This window comes from Oreochromis niloticus, linkage group LG5 (genome assembly GCF_001858045.2).
Source record: "Oreochromis niloticus isolate F11D_XX linkage group LG5, O_niloticus_UMD_NMBU, whole genome shotgun sequence".
NCBI classification, from domain to species: domain Eukaryota; kingdom Metazoa; phylum Chordata; class Actinopteri; order Cichliformes; family Cichlidae; genus Oreochromis; species Oreochromis niloticus.
The window spans coordinates 24,958,216-24,970,604 of record NC_031970.2 but is presented as its reverse complement, the minus strand read 5'-3'; the positions used below and the strand labels follow the sequence as shown (position 1 = coordinate 24,970,604).

Genomic DNA, 12,389 nt, shown 5'->3' with positions numbered 1-12,389 from the left:
TCACATTATGAAGACATGCTGCTGTAGTAACTTAAAGAAACTCATTAGCACGCTCCATTGGGCTTTCACTGTAAGAAATAAAGAAATTAATCCACTAATTAAAAAGTTTTTTATGTCTTTTACTGTTAAATTTAAAAAACTGGAACTTAATTGTTATTTAATGGAATATCAACGCTAAGAAAACAGTTAATTTTCTGGTGTATGACCATGGTTTGTGTCTTAATAAGAAAGATGACAGAAAAACTAAAAAACAAATGGTAAAAATAAAAAATCTGTCCCCTCTCTCTTTGAAATGCTCAAATTTTTTAAAGCCATACCGTGGGCTAGACTGGATTCTCTGACAGGCTGGTTCTGGCTCCTGGGCCTTATGTTTAACACTCCTGCTCTAGACGGTGCAACACATTAATTCTTCAGTGTCATCAGGGGGTGACCAGCTAAAGTATAGCAACATTTTTGACAGGTACAAGTACACAGTCCAGGTGCTTATAGCACACAGCATGCATTTATACTTGTCACTCAAAACAGCAAGTGTGTGTATATGAGTTTAGACAAAGCATCTGGCTGGATAATGAAAACTGCTCTCATTTTTAATGTTATAGCTCCTTCCGTAATGAAATCTTATACTTAAATGCAGTCCTGTTATGCCTGTGACTGTTTGCTGATACTCATGCGCACCAGTGAAACCACGAATCCTGTTTACAGATTAATCCCAGTTTGACTCCTGAGGATGAGCTTTCACCTTTCCTGTTGTTGCTGGAGCCCGTGTTAATTTAAAATACATATTCTATGCCGAGATGTGATTAGGGACCAATATTAGACTCGCTTAAGTCATGCTGTTTGAGCTGCATACCTCTCTCCTCATCAGCACACTCCATTAATATGAAAGGCAGGTTTTGGTTTTCAAGTCACATTTACTGTCAGCACTCAAATGCATCTCACTGCTGTAACTGAGGGTGCTATATGCAAAAAAAAAAACAAAAAACGCCACTTCAGTCTCTGTCTGCTTTAATTTTACACCATTTATATATGATATACTATACACTGCATGCCTAATTTGTATTGCTGAAGCCTGGAACATGCTACAGAGTAAACATTTATACTCTACCCTCTTTTTTTAGTCTATAGCCATGTCAAGTATTAACATATATTAATATTATATATATATATATATATATATATATATATATATATATATATATATTCATACTGCAGTAAGTCTGAGAGCCTCTCAGTGTCTGCATCCCTACTGGACTAAATTATTGTTCTTTCAGACATAAATTACCACTGTAGCCACCCCCTGTCAATGTGACATTATACAGAAGCTGTTTACAGAGCCAATTCAGAATCAGCCGTGTAAAGATCTGATACCAGAGCCATAAACACAGTAAATGATGCTTTTCTTTTCTGTTTGAAGTAAAGATTTGTCCCCCCTGGTGTTTTATAACCTCCTGTGCATGACCTGACATTATAAACAGGTCTTTAATGCACATATGATGGCAGAAAACTAAAATGCCACCAGGGGCCAAAGAAAACTTCTCATCCAGAAAAAAATTACACGTTGTATCGAGCACATGTGGCTTTCTATCAGCTTGTGGAAAGAAAACGAGAACGAGAAAGAGTGAGGCAGGCAACAGAAAGAGAGGTGGAGAAATGAGAGGGGCAGAAGCACTGCTGCAGAACACCTCATCTCCTCTCTAGCTGGAGGGAGAGAGAGCGAGAGAGAGAGCGAGAGAGAGAAGAGAAGAAAGGTAGAAAGAGAGAGAGAGACTCAGTCTATGCCAATTTTCTCTTCAGCTCTTGTGATAGAGAGGGAGCTGGGGAAGTGATATTTCAGGAATCTTAAGAGATCAACAAACGTGCGAGAGGGGGAAGGACAGAAAACTCGGCATGTGAAGAATCTGCAGAAACAACGACTGAAAGCGAATGGAGAAGGGAAGAAACGACAGAGAATGAGAGAGAGATGTAGTCTGTGCTTCTGCTGCGGTAAGATAAAATATGCTGGTAGTATTTTCTGAGCAAACTGGACACTGTAGCACTCGCAGAAACATGTAGTTGCTCTTGCACACATGCAGCTGTGGTGGATGCATGCATATTCACTCTGAATGAAAGCGGGATTGATTCAGTAGTCATGGGAGCAGGTGTGTGTGTGTGTGTGTGTGTGTGTGTGTGTGTGTGTAATGAAAAAGCTTGAGTGTCTCTGCAGGCAGAGAAGGAAAATAAATGATGAGTTTGTGTATATGGGTGTCTTAGTGCTGGAAGAGATTCAGCTGCAGAGCAATGCGTCTGTATGTGTGTGTGTGTGTGTGTGTGTGTGTGTGTGTATTTTTTAAAGTATCTGCATCCAGCACCTCTATCTCTGTCATACCACCCCTCTTTCCTGCTCTCTAAATCCTCTCTGTCTCTATTCCGCCCTGTTGCAGTGTCCCTGTGTCATATCTGCACTCACCAAGCAAGACCTATATGCAAAGACTATTTGACATGAGCATGTGTCTTTTCTTCATACAAATCACTCTTTGTCTTGCAGCTTCATTCAGTTTCTGCCTGGCTTCTCTCAAACTGGAGAGTCCAAAGGAGCCCAAAGGAGAGACATGTTTGACTTTAACTCCTGGAGAAGCTTGAATGTGACTGATCTGATTTATCCCGTCCTTTTAATCCCTATGTTCCTCTCCATGAAGACTTTCAAAACACTGATTTTTTGACAGTACCCTTAAAAGGAAAGGCAGCCCCTTGTAATTCAGTACCCCACATGCAAAAATTAGTTTTGTGATATGCTAAATTTTAGTCTAGAATACCTCACTTTCTTTCATTGAGTTTGTGTGAACGAGTATGTGTCTACGCGCGTCTGCTTTTACATGTTCTTTTGCTAATTCTGCATTAGATTTAATAAAAGTCTTGTTATTCAGGTAGACAAGTAAGAACTTAATTGCATGCAGATACTTGGGTGCAGAGTTTATTGCCTGTGCATCAAGCACAACAAATACATGTGCTAACACATTTTTCTTCAAAACTGTCGATACAAAACATTTTGTTTGCTTTTTGTGTGTCTGTGCGGGTTTTGTGAGTGCAACCATTTGTAGGAAGAATGGTAATGTGGACCATTAATCTGTTTTGGTGGGACATGGACAGATGTCATGCCAAGCTCCAAGCACATAAGCTTTATCCAACAATCCTGGAAAATACGCATCATTTTGTATTCTTTGAAGACTGGTATGATTTGAAAGGTAGATTTTGAAAACTGTTGCAATAAAACTCATAAATACATAAATGGACAAATCCATAAGAGCTTCTACTGAGCCTGAGTCAATGCTTTTATTTCTATTAGGAGCACATTTCGTAGAAAGCACTGATACCAAGAAATAACTGCACTGGCATTTAAGTAATGATACAGCCAGAACAGACGACACATCAGACAATGAACTCCAACCCCTTTTTTTTGTTTTTGGCAATGTCTACTCATGACAAATGGTTATTAAAAGTAATCAGTGGGTTTTATTGTTTTGATTTTGCATCCCATCATCCTGAGCCAAGAACATAGTGTGCTCGTAGTCCCAAAAGGCAACCAGTAGCATAAGATATTCTTTGCAGGCGTGGTTAAAGGGAAACTCCTCTGATTTTACAAATCGAAGTGTGTTTACAGGCCTCCAGGTGTTACACACCAGCAGTTTCACACATAAAGTCCAAATAGGCTGTACGCAACCTTTTGTGCATTCAAGAAAAGCCAATCGTGTGTAGCTGGAAGAAAAAGCCTGATCATTATCTTGAAACTAGCAACTCGAAGCTACAATAAATAGCTTTTGCACTTAAATGTTGAAGAAGAAGAAATTATGGATTAAAAGTGGTATCTCTTCATCTGTGGTATTGATTGTGAGCTTTTTTTTCACTGTCCAATTAAACTGGAGGAGCACTACTAATATTCTTTATGAATTAGTAGTGAGACAGCTTATGGTAAGGTGGTGCATGTACACATGTACACAGATTTTAATTAGTGTCAGTGCAGCTTTTTTTTGCGTTTTGTTTTTATTGCCCTTGTATAGTCAGGATACAGTTATATGTGGGGCTTAAATGTGAATCAGAAGAGTGTACAGACCAATAATGAGCACTAAGAGATAAAGAGAGAGAAAGAAATGCCCACAGAATAGCGATGAACTACAGATGAAAAGCTTTTAGCACATATCGGTCCCTTTTGTTTGTTACGATACATGTATTGTGCAAGTCCCCGATAAATAAACAAAAAATAGTGATTAAAAATTATTTATCCATAGTCAGAATTACAAGTCCTCACATCACGAGCCCTTTGTATACACCTATCAGCACATTGTTCTGCTCTCCTGAAACTGCCAAAATTGCTATGAGCTTTTGAGAGCAAATGATAAAAAATGGAGGACATCAAAATTAAATGACAAATCCATTATTGAGCAGGTTGCTTGTAAAAAGATGAGAGAGTGGAGATGAAAGCGAATGGCTGATAGAAGCGTAAAAAGAGCCCCGGGAGGTGGGAACTGCTCCCGTGTTGTTAGCGTCTCAGCTCAGACACTGACTTACACTTTGCACCCACAACAATTGTTTCACAAATCTTGCATACATTTCAATAATATGGTGTTTGGATGCTTATAGCTTTCACTGTCGTCATAACTGCTCTAAACAGAGGCAGATAATTAATTGTATTGCTTGATAGTAATTTGGCCGACAGACATCAGCTGTACATGATCTTCTGTTAAGTCAAGAGACTGAAGACTGTAGCGGTTTGGATAGGAAAACACTGCAACCGGGATGAAGGGGTATAGATTCATCTAAATACAAACAGTTTTTATTATCATGCAGAACAGAAGTTCTTGTGTAGAACACCTTTAAGGCAGACGTAGCAGTGCTTTCATCTTTTTTAAAGTTTACTTTATGTGGCAAAGTTATAATGGCATCGTCTGGGTTTAGACTGGTAATCTGTGAGAATTGCTTCACTACAGTTTGGCAGTGGATATGAAATCTTCTGGGACAATGAAGGCATGATTGTACGACCAGAACAGGAGAAGAATAGTGCTTTTGTTTTCCCCAGCAGCTATTTGTAATTTTCCCTAGGTAGCTGAAATGGTGGAAGGTGGATAAAATTGTGGAAACTCTGCTCATCAGAAAACAAAGAGCTGAGAGAAATAAGAGAAGGGGAAGAGGGCGAGTGACAGAAACAGAAAGCAAAGCCTTGGACAGGCAATCACTTGACGGATTCACTCTGGGATTTAAGAGGGTTCAACAGTAGTAGTCCAACCTGTTGAATATGTTGTGCTCAATAGGACTTGGAACTAGTGATTGAGCCCACAAACCTATCAGGAAAGTGTTTACCGAGGTCAAGTGAGCTCAGGACCATTTTACCAGAGATTTCAACACAAGTCCCCCCCTGCTGGCCAATAGAAAGATCGCAGGTTCAGGCTACTTTTGCACTGAATGTGTAGTTATCCGTTTCATAAAACACTGGGTAGCCTTTTCTGGAGTACAGTAATTTAGGAGACAGGACTCGACATTCAGCTGATGTTACTTTCACTGGATCAGTAAAAGTAACATCAGTGGCCGACTTAGAGGTCAGTTTTGGCGATGTTGGAGAAAAGGTTATCCAGTGACATCTCAATTCAAAGAACTTACATCAAATCAATTTCTGCTGTGACCACCTCTGCTTTTTCAAAGCGCTCCATCACTCCATGGCGCTGAGATCTGCCACAAGTCTCAATCAGAACTCTCTGACTCTATGTTTGAGGTTCCTGCCATGATGTAGATTAAAGCAATGAAAAAAAATCAAACATCTCCCTGATGGTGTTGCAAGCTGGACTAAAACTGCACATTGCCTCATTCCAGTTATTGTTGTCGATATACAGTGTATCCAAAGTAGTCCTCACAACACAGAGTCTACACGGGAGATTTGCAAAAATAAATCAATTATGTGGCTAGCCTTGGCTATTATAACTTAAAGGTTACTCCAGCGGATCCAAAAGAATATTTTGTTCTGGTGAAAATAAAAATGTGAAATACCAGCTAGAGGGCGAAGTACACTGTGACGAGATATGCTTAGATCGGTATATAATATATAATATGCATATAAGAATATGTAGTAGTGTATTGATTAAAATGTTTGTAGCTTCCTACAACAAATCAGTGTAGTTGTTGTCTCTGCTAGAATAATAAATAACTGAACCCATAAAATAAAACACTTTTCCAACAAAGTCCAGAATTCTGTGACTCTGAAGTTTAGTGTCTAAAGGTCAGACTTGTCAAAGTAATCCTGTACATTTAAAATATAAATATAATGACTTTTGCTGGCTATTTTTATGCACACTGAAAGGAATTTTTCTGCGTTTTTTTCATCTATTTGTTTCGGTTTTTTTGTTGTTCTTGCATGTCTGCAGCTTTTTTAAGATTGTTAATATTGTTTGTTTCATGGCGTACAACTGGCTACTTATTTTTACTGGTTCATTTATCACAGTGGGCAGTCACACTGTGTCAGTCAGGCAAAGCTAGTGATTAATGAAGCAATTTAAAGCTTAAGTTTGGGAGCTGATGTAGTCGTCCTCCATCAGTTGTAACAATGTTACCGACAGCAGAAAAACATTTTAGCTATACCTTGTCACCAAGGTTGTTATAAATAGTTAACTAAGGAGATATGAAAAACATTTTACCTGAAATAAAATGTAAAAATACAAAGGAAATTTCCTCGCTCTCAGTTGCTGTCACATTTAACAACACAACCTGCCTGAAGAGGTTTTGTTTATTTACACTCGGGTTGTGTTTGTTTTGCAACATCTGTACCAAACTCCTCAGCTCTTGCCTTTGGCACATATCCTCCACGTTATAATAATTAAAGAGATTAAACCACTAAAACTAATGAAACCTAAAAACACACATATAAACACACATCCACTCTGGAAAGTAATTACATCTAAAGTGAATTAAAAAACAAAAAGGGAAAAGAAATAATAATTCTAATAATATGCATTTGAGCTTATCACTTAGGCCTACAGCTTAGGTCATACTTTGCCTGGTTTAAAAAAAATGTCTTTGGTGATTTTCAAATTAAAATCAGATTTCTAGAAGCTGATATTTCTAAGGACAGCACATAATTTTTCCCACCGTAGGGTGCCTGCAGTTTTGGTCAGCTAATTACCGGCATGATGCTCTAAATGTTTGATGTGTTAGTGTGACGATTTTGCACCATGAATACTGAGCAGTAAGTCTCTTTGGTGTGTGTGTGTGTGTGTGTGTTACATTCACTGAGTCTTTCCCTTTATAATCTTAAGTACAGAACACTGATATGAACATAAAAGAACCTTGGGGTCTTTTTAACTGTTACATAATGAATAACATTTGTGGGACGCTATGCTCTGACGGGCTCTGAATGTGAAGTACCAGCGTGAAATATTTATGTACATGCTACGTGATTTCATCATTCCTGCATATTTAGCCATTCTCCTACCAGCTGAGATACGATTACAACAGAGCACAATCTTCTCCCTGCTTCGTCTCTTAGTTTTTAATCATCATTCTGTCCGTGTCTAACGGTAGAGTCAAGGCTAAATCTCACACTGAAAACAGACATTCTCATCTCAGACTTTTTACCCGTTCTCGTCCATCTTCTTTTCTTTAGCTCTTCCCTATTCTGCTTTTAAACCTCTGCCTGATTCTACCATGACCTTGCTATCACACATGAGCAAAACTGTGCTGTTTTTAAAGTCTCACATGCAGCATCAACAGACTGTACGAAACAGTTTTTATGCTCCCTTTTCTCTGAATCCCTTTTTCTCTCTTTTGTTCTGTTTCTGACAAACAGAGATCCGCCGCACCCCGAGCTATGAGTCCTCCGCTTGTGGTCAGGATGTGAGACTGATGATGTGAAAGCAAAGGCCGTCATCAAGCTACAGCCGCTGTGCAGTCCCACTTCTACCACTGCAATCAAAGACGCACAATAACACTCTTGTTACAGTAGGGCCTCTGCAAGCTCAGCAATGGGAAGAAACACATTTCAGCTTTTTAATTCTGTGTGAAACCACCGTTGATGTCTGTCAACATTATAGTCCCTCTTTAATTGGGTGCCACTTTGTGAATGATGACACTAAACCATCTGTCTGATATATACAAATAGCTTGCGTGCCTGTTCACACTACAGATTTACAGAAATTGCTGTCCAAATGATTAAATGCACATCTCCATAACAATCTCCTCTCCAGCTCGTCTAAATCACCTGTAAGGATTATGAGGCCGGCTTTAGTGCTTCTACAGTCACATTGTCTCTTGTGTGTGTTCGGTGGTATGTGTGTGCCCATTGTTATGGGCTCCCAACCTCCCGCACTACCATGGCATGTCTCCTGTCCCGCGAGGTGCGTGTGTCAGATCAAGCCATGGTTCTCCCCCGATTCCGTTTACCACGAAGCCCCCACTGTGGACTGCAATGATCTGCTGCTGACTAACCTCCCATCACCAATACCCCTGGACACGCACACCTTGCACCTGCAGAGCAATCTCCTGTCAGTTCTGGACACTGCAGTGCTCCATGGACTCCCCAACCTCACCGACCTCGACCTCTCTCAGAACCGCTTCAGTCACGTCAGGACTATAACCGACCGTTTCTCCCTTCCCTCCCTTCTGTCTCTACACCTGGAGGAAAACCATCTCACTCACCTACCTGAGGCTTCTTTTGCATCACTGCCAGCTTTGCAGGAGCTTTTTCTCAGTCACAACTACTTACATTCAATAGCACCTGGGGCCTTCGTTGGTCTGGACTCGCTATTCCGTCTTCATATCAACAACAACAGACTCACCACTGTTAACCCTCAATGGTTCAAGGCTTTGCCTCGCTTGGAGGTTCTCATGCTTGGGGGTAATCCTGTGGAGTCGCTTCCTGAGCGTGGCTTTATTGCCCTGAAATCCCTCCGGAGTCTTGTCCTTGGCGGTATGGGTCTAAAAGGTTTGGCTGAAAAAGCACTAGAAGGCCTGGACAGCCTAGAGAGCCTCTCCTTCTATGATAATCTTCTGACTAAAGTTCCAACTCAGGCCCTCAGGAGAGTACCAGGATTGAAGTTTCTTGACCTCAACAAGAACCGCATCAAACTGATTGGGACAGGAGACTTCCAAGACATGGTTCACCTAAAGGAGCTCGGTTTAAACAACATGGAGGAGCTGGTGTCCATTGATAGGGCCGCCCTGCAGAACCTTCCAGAGCTCACCAAGCTTGAGATCACAAACAACCCGCGTCTGTCCTACATTCATCCACAGGCTTTCCTCAAGCTGAGCAGGCTTGAGAGTCTAATGCTCAACTCCAACTCACTGAGTGCTCTGCACCAGCACATCATGCTCTCCCTGCCGAATCTTCAAGAGGTCAGCTTACACTCCAACCCTCTGCGATGTGACTGCCTGTTTCACTGGGCAGCCAAGGAGGTTTCTCATCCCCGCATCGAGAAAGACACCGAAGCAGATGCACAAACTCCCCGAGTAGTGCGTTTCATTCAACCCCAGGCGACCTTATGCTCAGAACCTCCAGAACTCAGAGCTCGCAGGGTGAGAGAGGTGTCCTCAGGAGAGATGTCAGCCTTGTGTCTTCCCATGATTCCTGCCAGCTCCCTGCCTTCCTTCGTAGGGGTCCGTGAAGGCGGCAAACTGGTTTTGCACTGTCGAGCTCTTGCAGATCCACAGCCTGAATTGTACTGGGTGACCCCCTCTGGTCTGAAACTTCATCCGGAACCGATGCACGCATCCAAAGCTTCTTCAACTCCTCTCCCCTGCAAGAGCCGGAGGACTTCTGAAGAATTCAACCTCACATCTGAAGCCAATACCCCTCGCCAGCAGAATGAAGACAATATTCCCTGTCAGCTCCTCAAACACTACCGGGTACTGCCTGAAGGAACTCTGGAGATCAGCAAGATCAGCGCCAGAGAGGCAGGAATGTATACATGTGTGGCTGAGAATGCATTAGGAGCAGATACACGCAGCGTTAATGTAGGTGTCCATAACAGAGAAAAGAGAAGAAACCGGGGGGCAGCTGCTAACCTGAAGAAATTTCAGTTACTGAGAGCAGATGCCAGGTTCGAGGTGAGAGAGATCAGAGAACATTATGCTATCCTCTCTTGGCAGAGTGGACACAACCTCCCCTCAACCCGCCTGTCCTGGCAAGCCATGTTCTCCAAGGCCCACTCGCCCACATACACCACACGCATCCTTGCTGGTACACAGAGCTTCAACCTGACTCACCTGCAGGCAGGGACATATTACAGAGTCTGTATGCATTTAGGAATCAGTGAGGGCACAAAGCATGCCAGCAGGAGATTAAGAGAGAGCAGAAAGCCTCAGTGCGTTTCATTCAGGACAAAGGATGCCCCTGAACCCCAGCCCAGCCTGCAGCTGAACCCACAGCTGACCTCCACAGCAGTCACACTACTGCTCCTCGCGATCATACTGCTGCTCGCAGGTCAGGGTTGGGACAGTGAGACAGGTGAGGGGACGGGAAAGAACCATAATACCTCCCATCATGACATAAGGGGTTACAAAGCTCTGATCGTCAATCAAAAGGCAAAAGGAAGTGACGACCCTCAGCCAAAGCAGAACGACAAACTGCTACTACATCGGAACTGCTGAGATAATTGTACACACTTAAATGCAGTAACACTGACACACACGCACGCACACAAAATGTCAGATACACACTTTGTTATTAAGAAGAGGGGAGTCATAGATGAAAGCCGTAAAGAGAGAGAGATTTGTATTTATTTTATATACCGTATAAAGTATATATTGACATTGTTTCTGTGTTAAGATGTGTTGTAAATGTCTAACCCCTAACCAGGGAAATAAAACTGGACAATCAAACTCCTGCTGTACAGTGAGTGAGCACATGAGAAACAAATGAGCCAGAGCTGCCGATGACCACCGGACCGAAAATAAACAGAGACTGATTCAAGCCAGAGACTTATATTTACCGACGGGAGCAGCTCAGACCTCCAGGGTTTTGTCATGTTTGCCGTCTATGTGTTCCACAGACTGAACCATGAGTTTCTCAAAGCAGATGAAAGTCTGCCTTAAGACTGACACTGAACAAAATCCCTGCTTGTTTGGACCCTGTAAGTCAAAGTGATTGATGTAACAACCCTTCTGCTTAGCTTTCAAAATCTTGGACTGGGTTGTCCATCTTGCAGTACGCTACATGTACAGCATACTCATCCGGATTCCTCACCTAACATCCTACATTCTGCTTCAAAATAAAAGTGATCTGAAAGTGATTGTGTTAAATTCTATTTTGAGCTACACACAATAAAATCTCTTTTCCATTTACTCGGTTTTACTCTTTCTTTCCATTTTCCTGACCTCAAAACAATTTCAAAAATACTGAAAATACACTATTTGATTAGGCCTCGAGGAAATACAGAAAAGTTCCTGGATCAAAATCTTCTTACTGATTCATCTACAGCTACAGCCCCTTCCTCATCTGCATGCAATTATCATTTCTCCACGGTAGAAATAGGTATAATAGCCCAGGATAGATGGAACCTACCAAATTAACACAAGATGCAGTGTGTCCCCTGCTGGATAACAAGTGGAACTGAGCTAGGGTTTGCAGTATCAGTCCCAAAAAGCCAGTCTCATTGTAAAAGTCACAATCCTACATTTACATGTCTGTCCCTAGACTCGGGTTCTCTTTGAGTATTTTAAGTATCCCCTGCTCCAGTGACTCCAGTGTAAGAGACTGGGCTCAGTTGTCAGCAGCATGAATCAGATCAAGTGTTTATCTTGCAAATTTACAGTTACTTCAGTGTGATAAAGTATGAGAAGTCTGCTGATTTTGATTGGATCTTGCAATGAACAGAGTATGTTGTCACTAATTTTTTTTACAGCGGAATCCCTGCAGGAATATCTTTGAAGTCAAAGCATCCAATAACAACATTTACACTGCACGTAATCGCATAACCTCACCAAGAGACAAACATCGCCAATGAGTTGATGCAAGGCGAGGTGGAAGAGAGAGACTGAGCAGTTCACCTGGGGCAACTTTTACAACTTCTAATGACAATGACACCTTTAACTTGGTTTTTCCCCCCTGAGGATGCTGTGTCAAACAATTTGCAGTGACATGTCCTGTTTTATGATAGTAATAACATTGCTTCTCTGACTTGGCGGAGCACCTTTAGGTTTATATAGGTTGGAGTATCTACTGATCATAACTGCTTGTTGTTTCTTAGCTTACTTTGACTGGATGTTGCAGTGAACAAAGAGTTCAAACAAGAAAATCTTTAAAGCTAAAAAAAACCCCCAATAAATCAACCAATATCATTTTCCGTGAATTTTACAGCCAGTCTTGCATTTTGAGAGATATTAATATGTGAATCTCAGTCTACTTTTTATTATATGCTCTAATAAACTGCCCAATA

General features: G+C 41.5%; 1 protein-coding gene across 1 annotated transcript; it reads left to right on the top strand.

Annotated features, from left to right (window-relative positions):
• The first annotated feature begins 1,634 nt into the window (after nucleotides 1-1,634).
• On the top strand, nucleotides 1,635-11,295 carry LOC100693416 (leucine-rich repeat neuronal protein 2). The gene is made up of 2 exons (XM_005469381.2): nucleotides 1,635-1,983; nucleotides 7,805-11,295. Exon 2 carries the CDS (start codon nucleotides 8,227-8,229, stop codon nucleotides 10,600-10,602), a length of 2,376 nt encoding a protein of 791 aa, XP_005469438.1. The 5' UTR covers nucleotides 1,635-1,983; nucleotides 7,805-8,226; the 3' UTR covers nucleotides 10,603-11,295.
• The last annotated feature ends 1,094 nt before the right edge of the window (nucleotides 11,296-12,389 follow it).

Excerpts from the sequence above, each read along its gene's own strand:
- LOC100693416 (XM_005469381.2), top strand. The coding sequence starts at position 8,227 with ATGAGGCCGGCTTTAGTGCTTCTACAGTCACATTGTCTCTTGTGTGTG.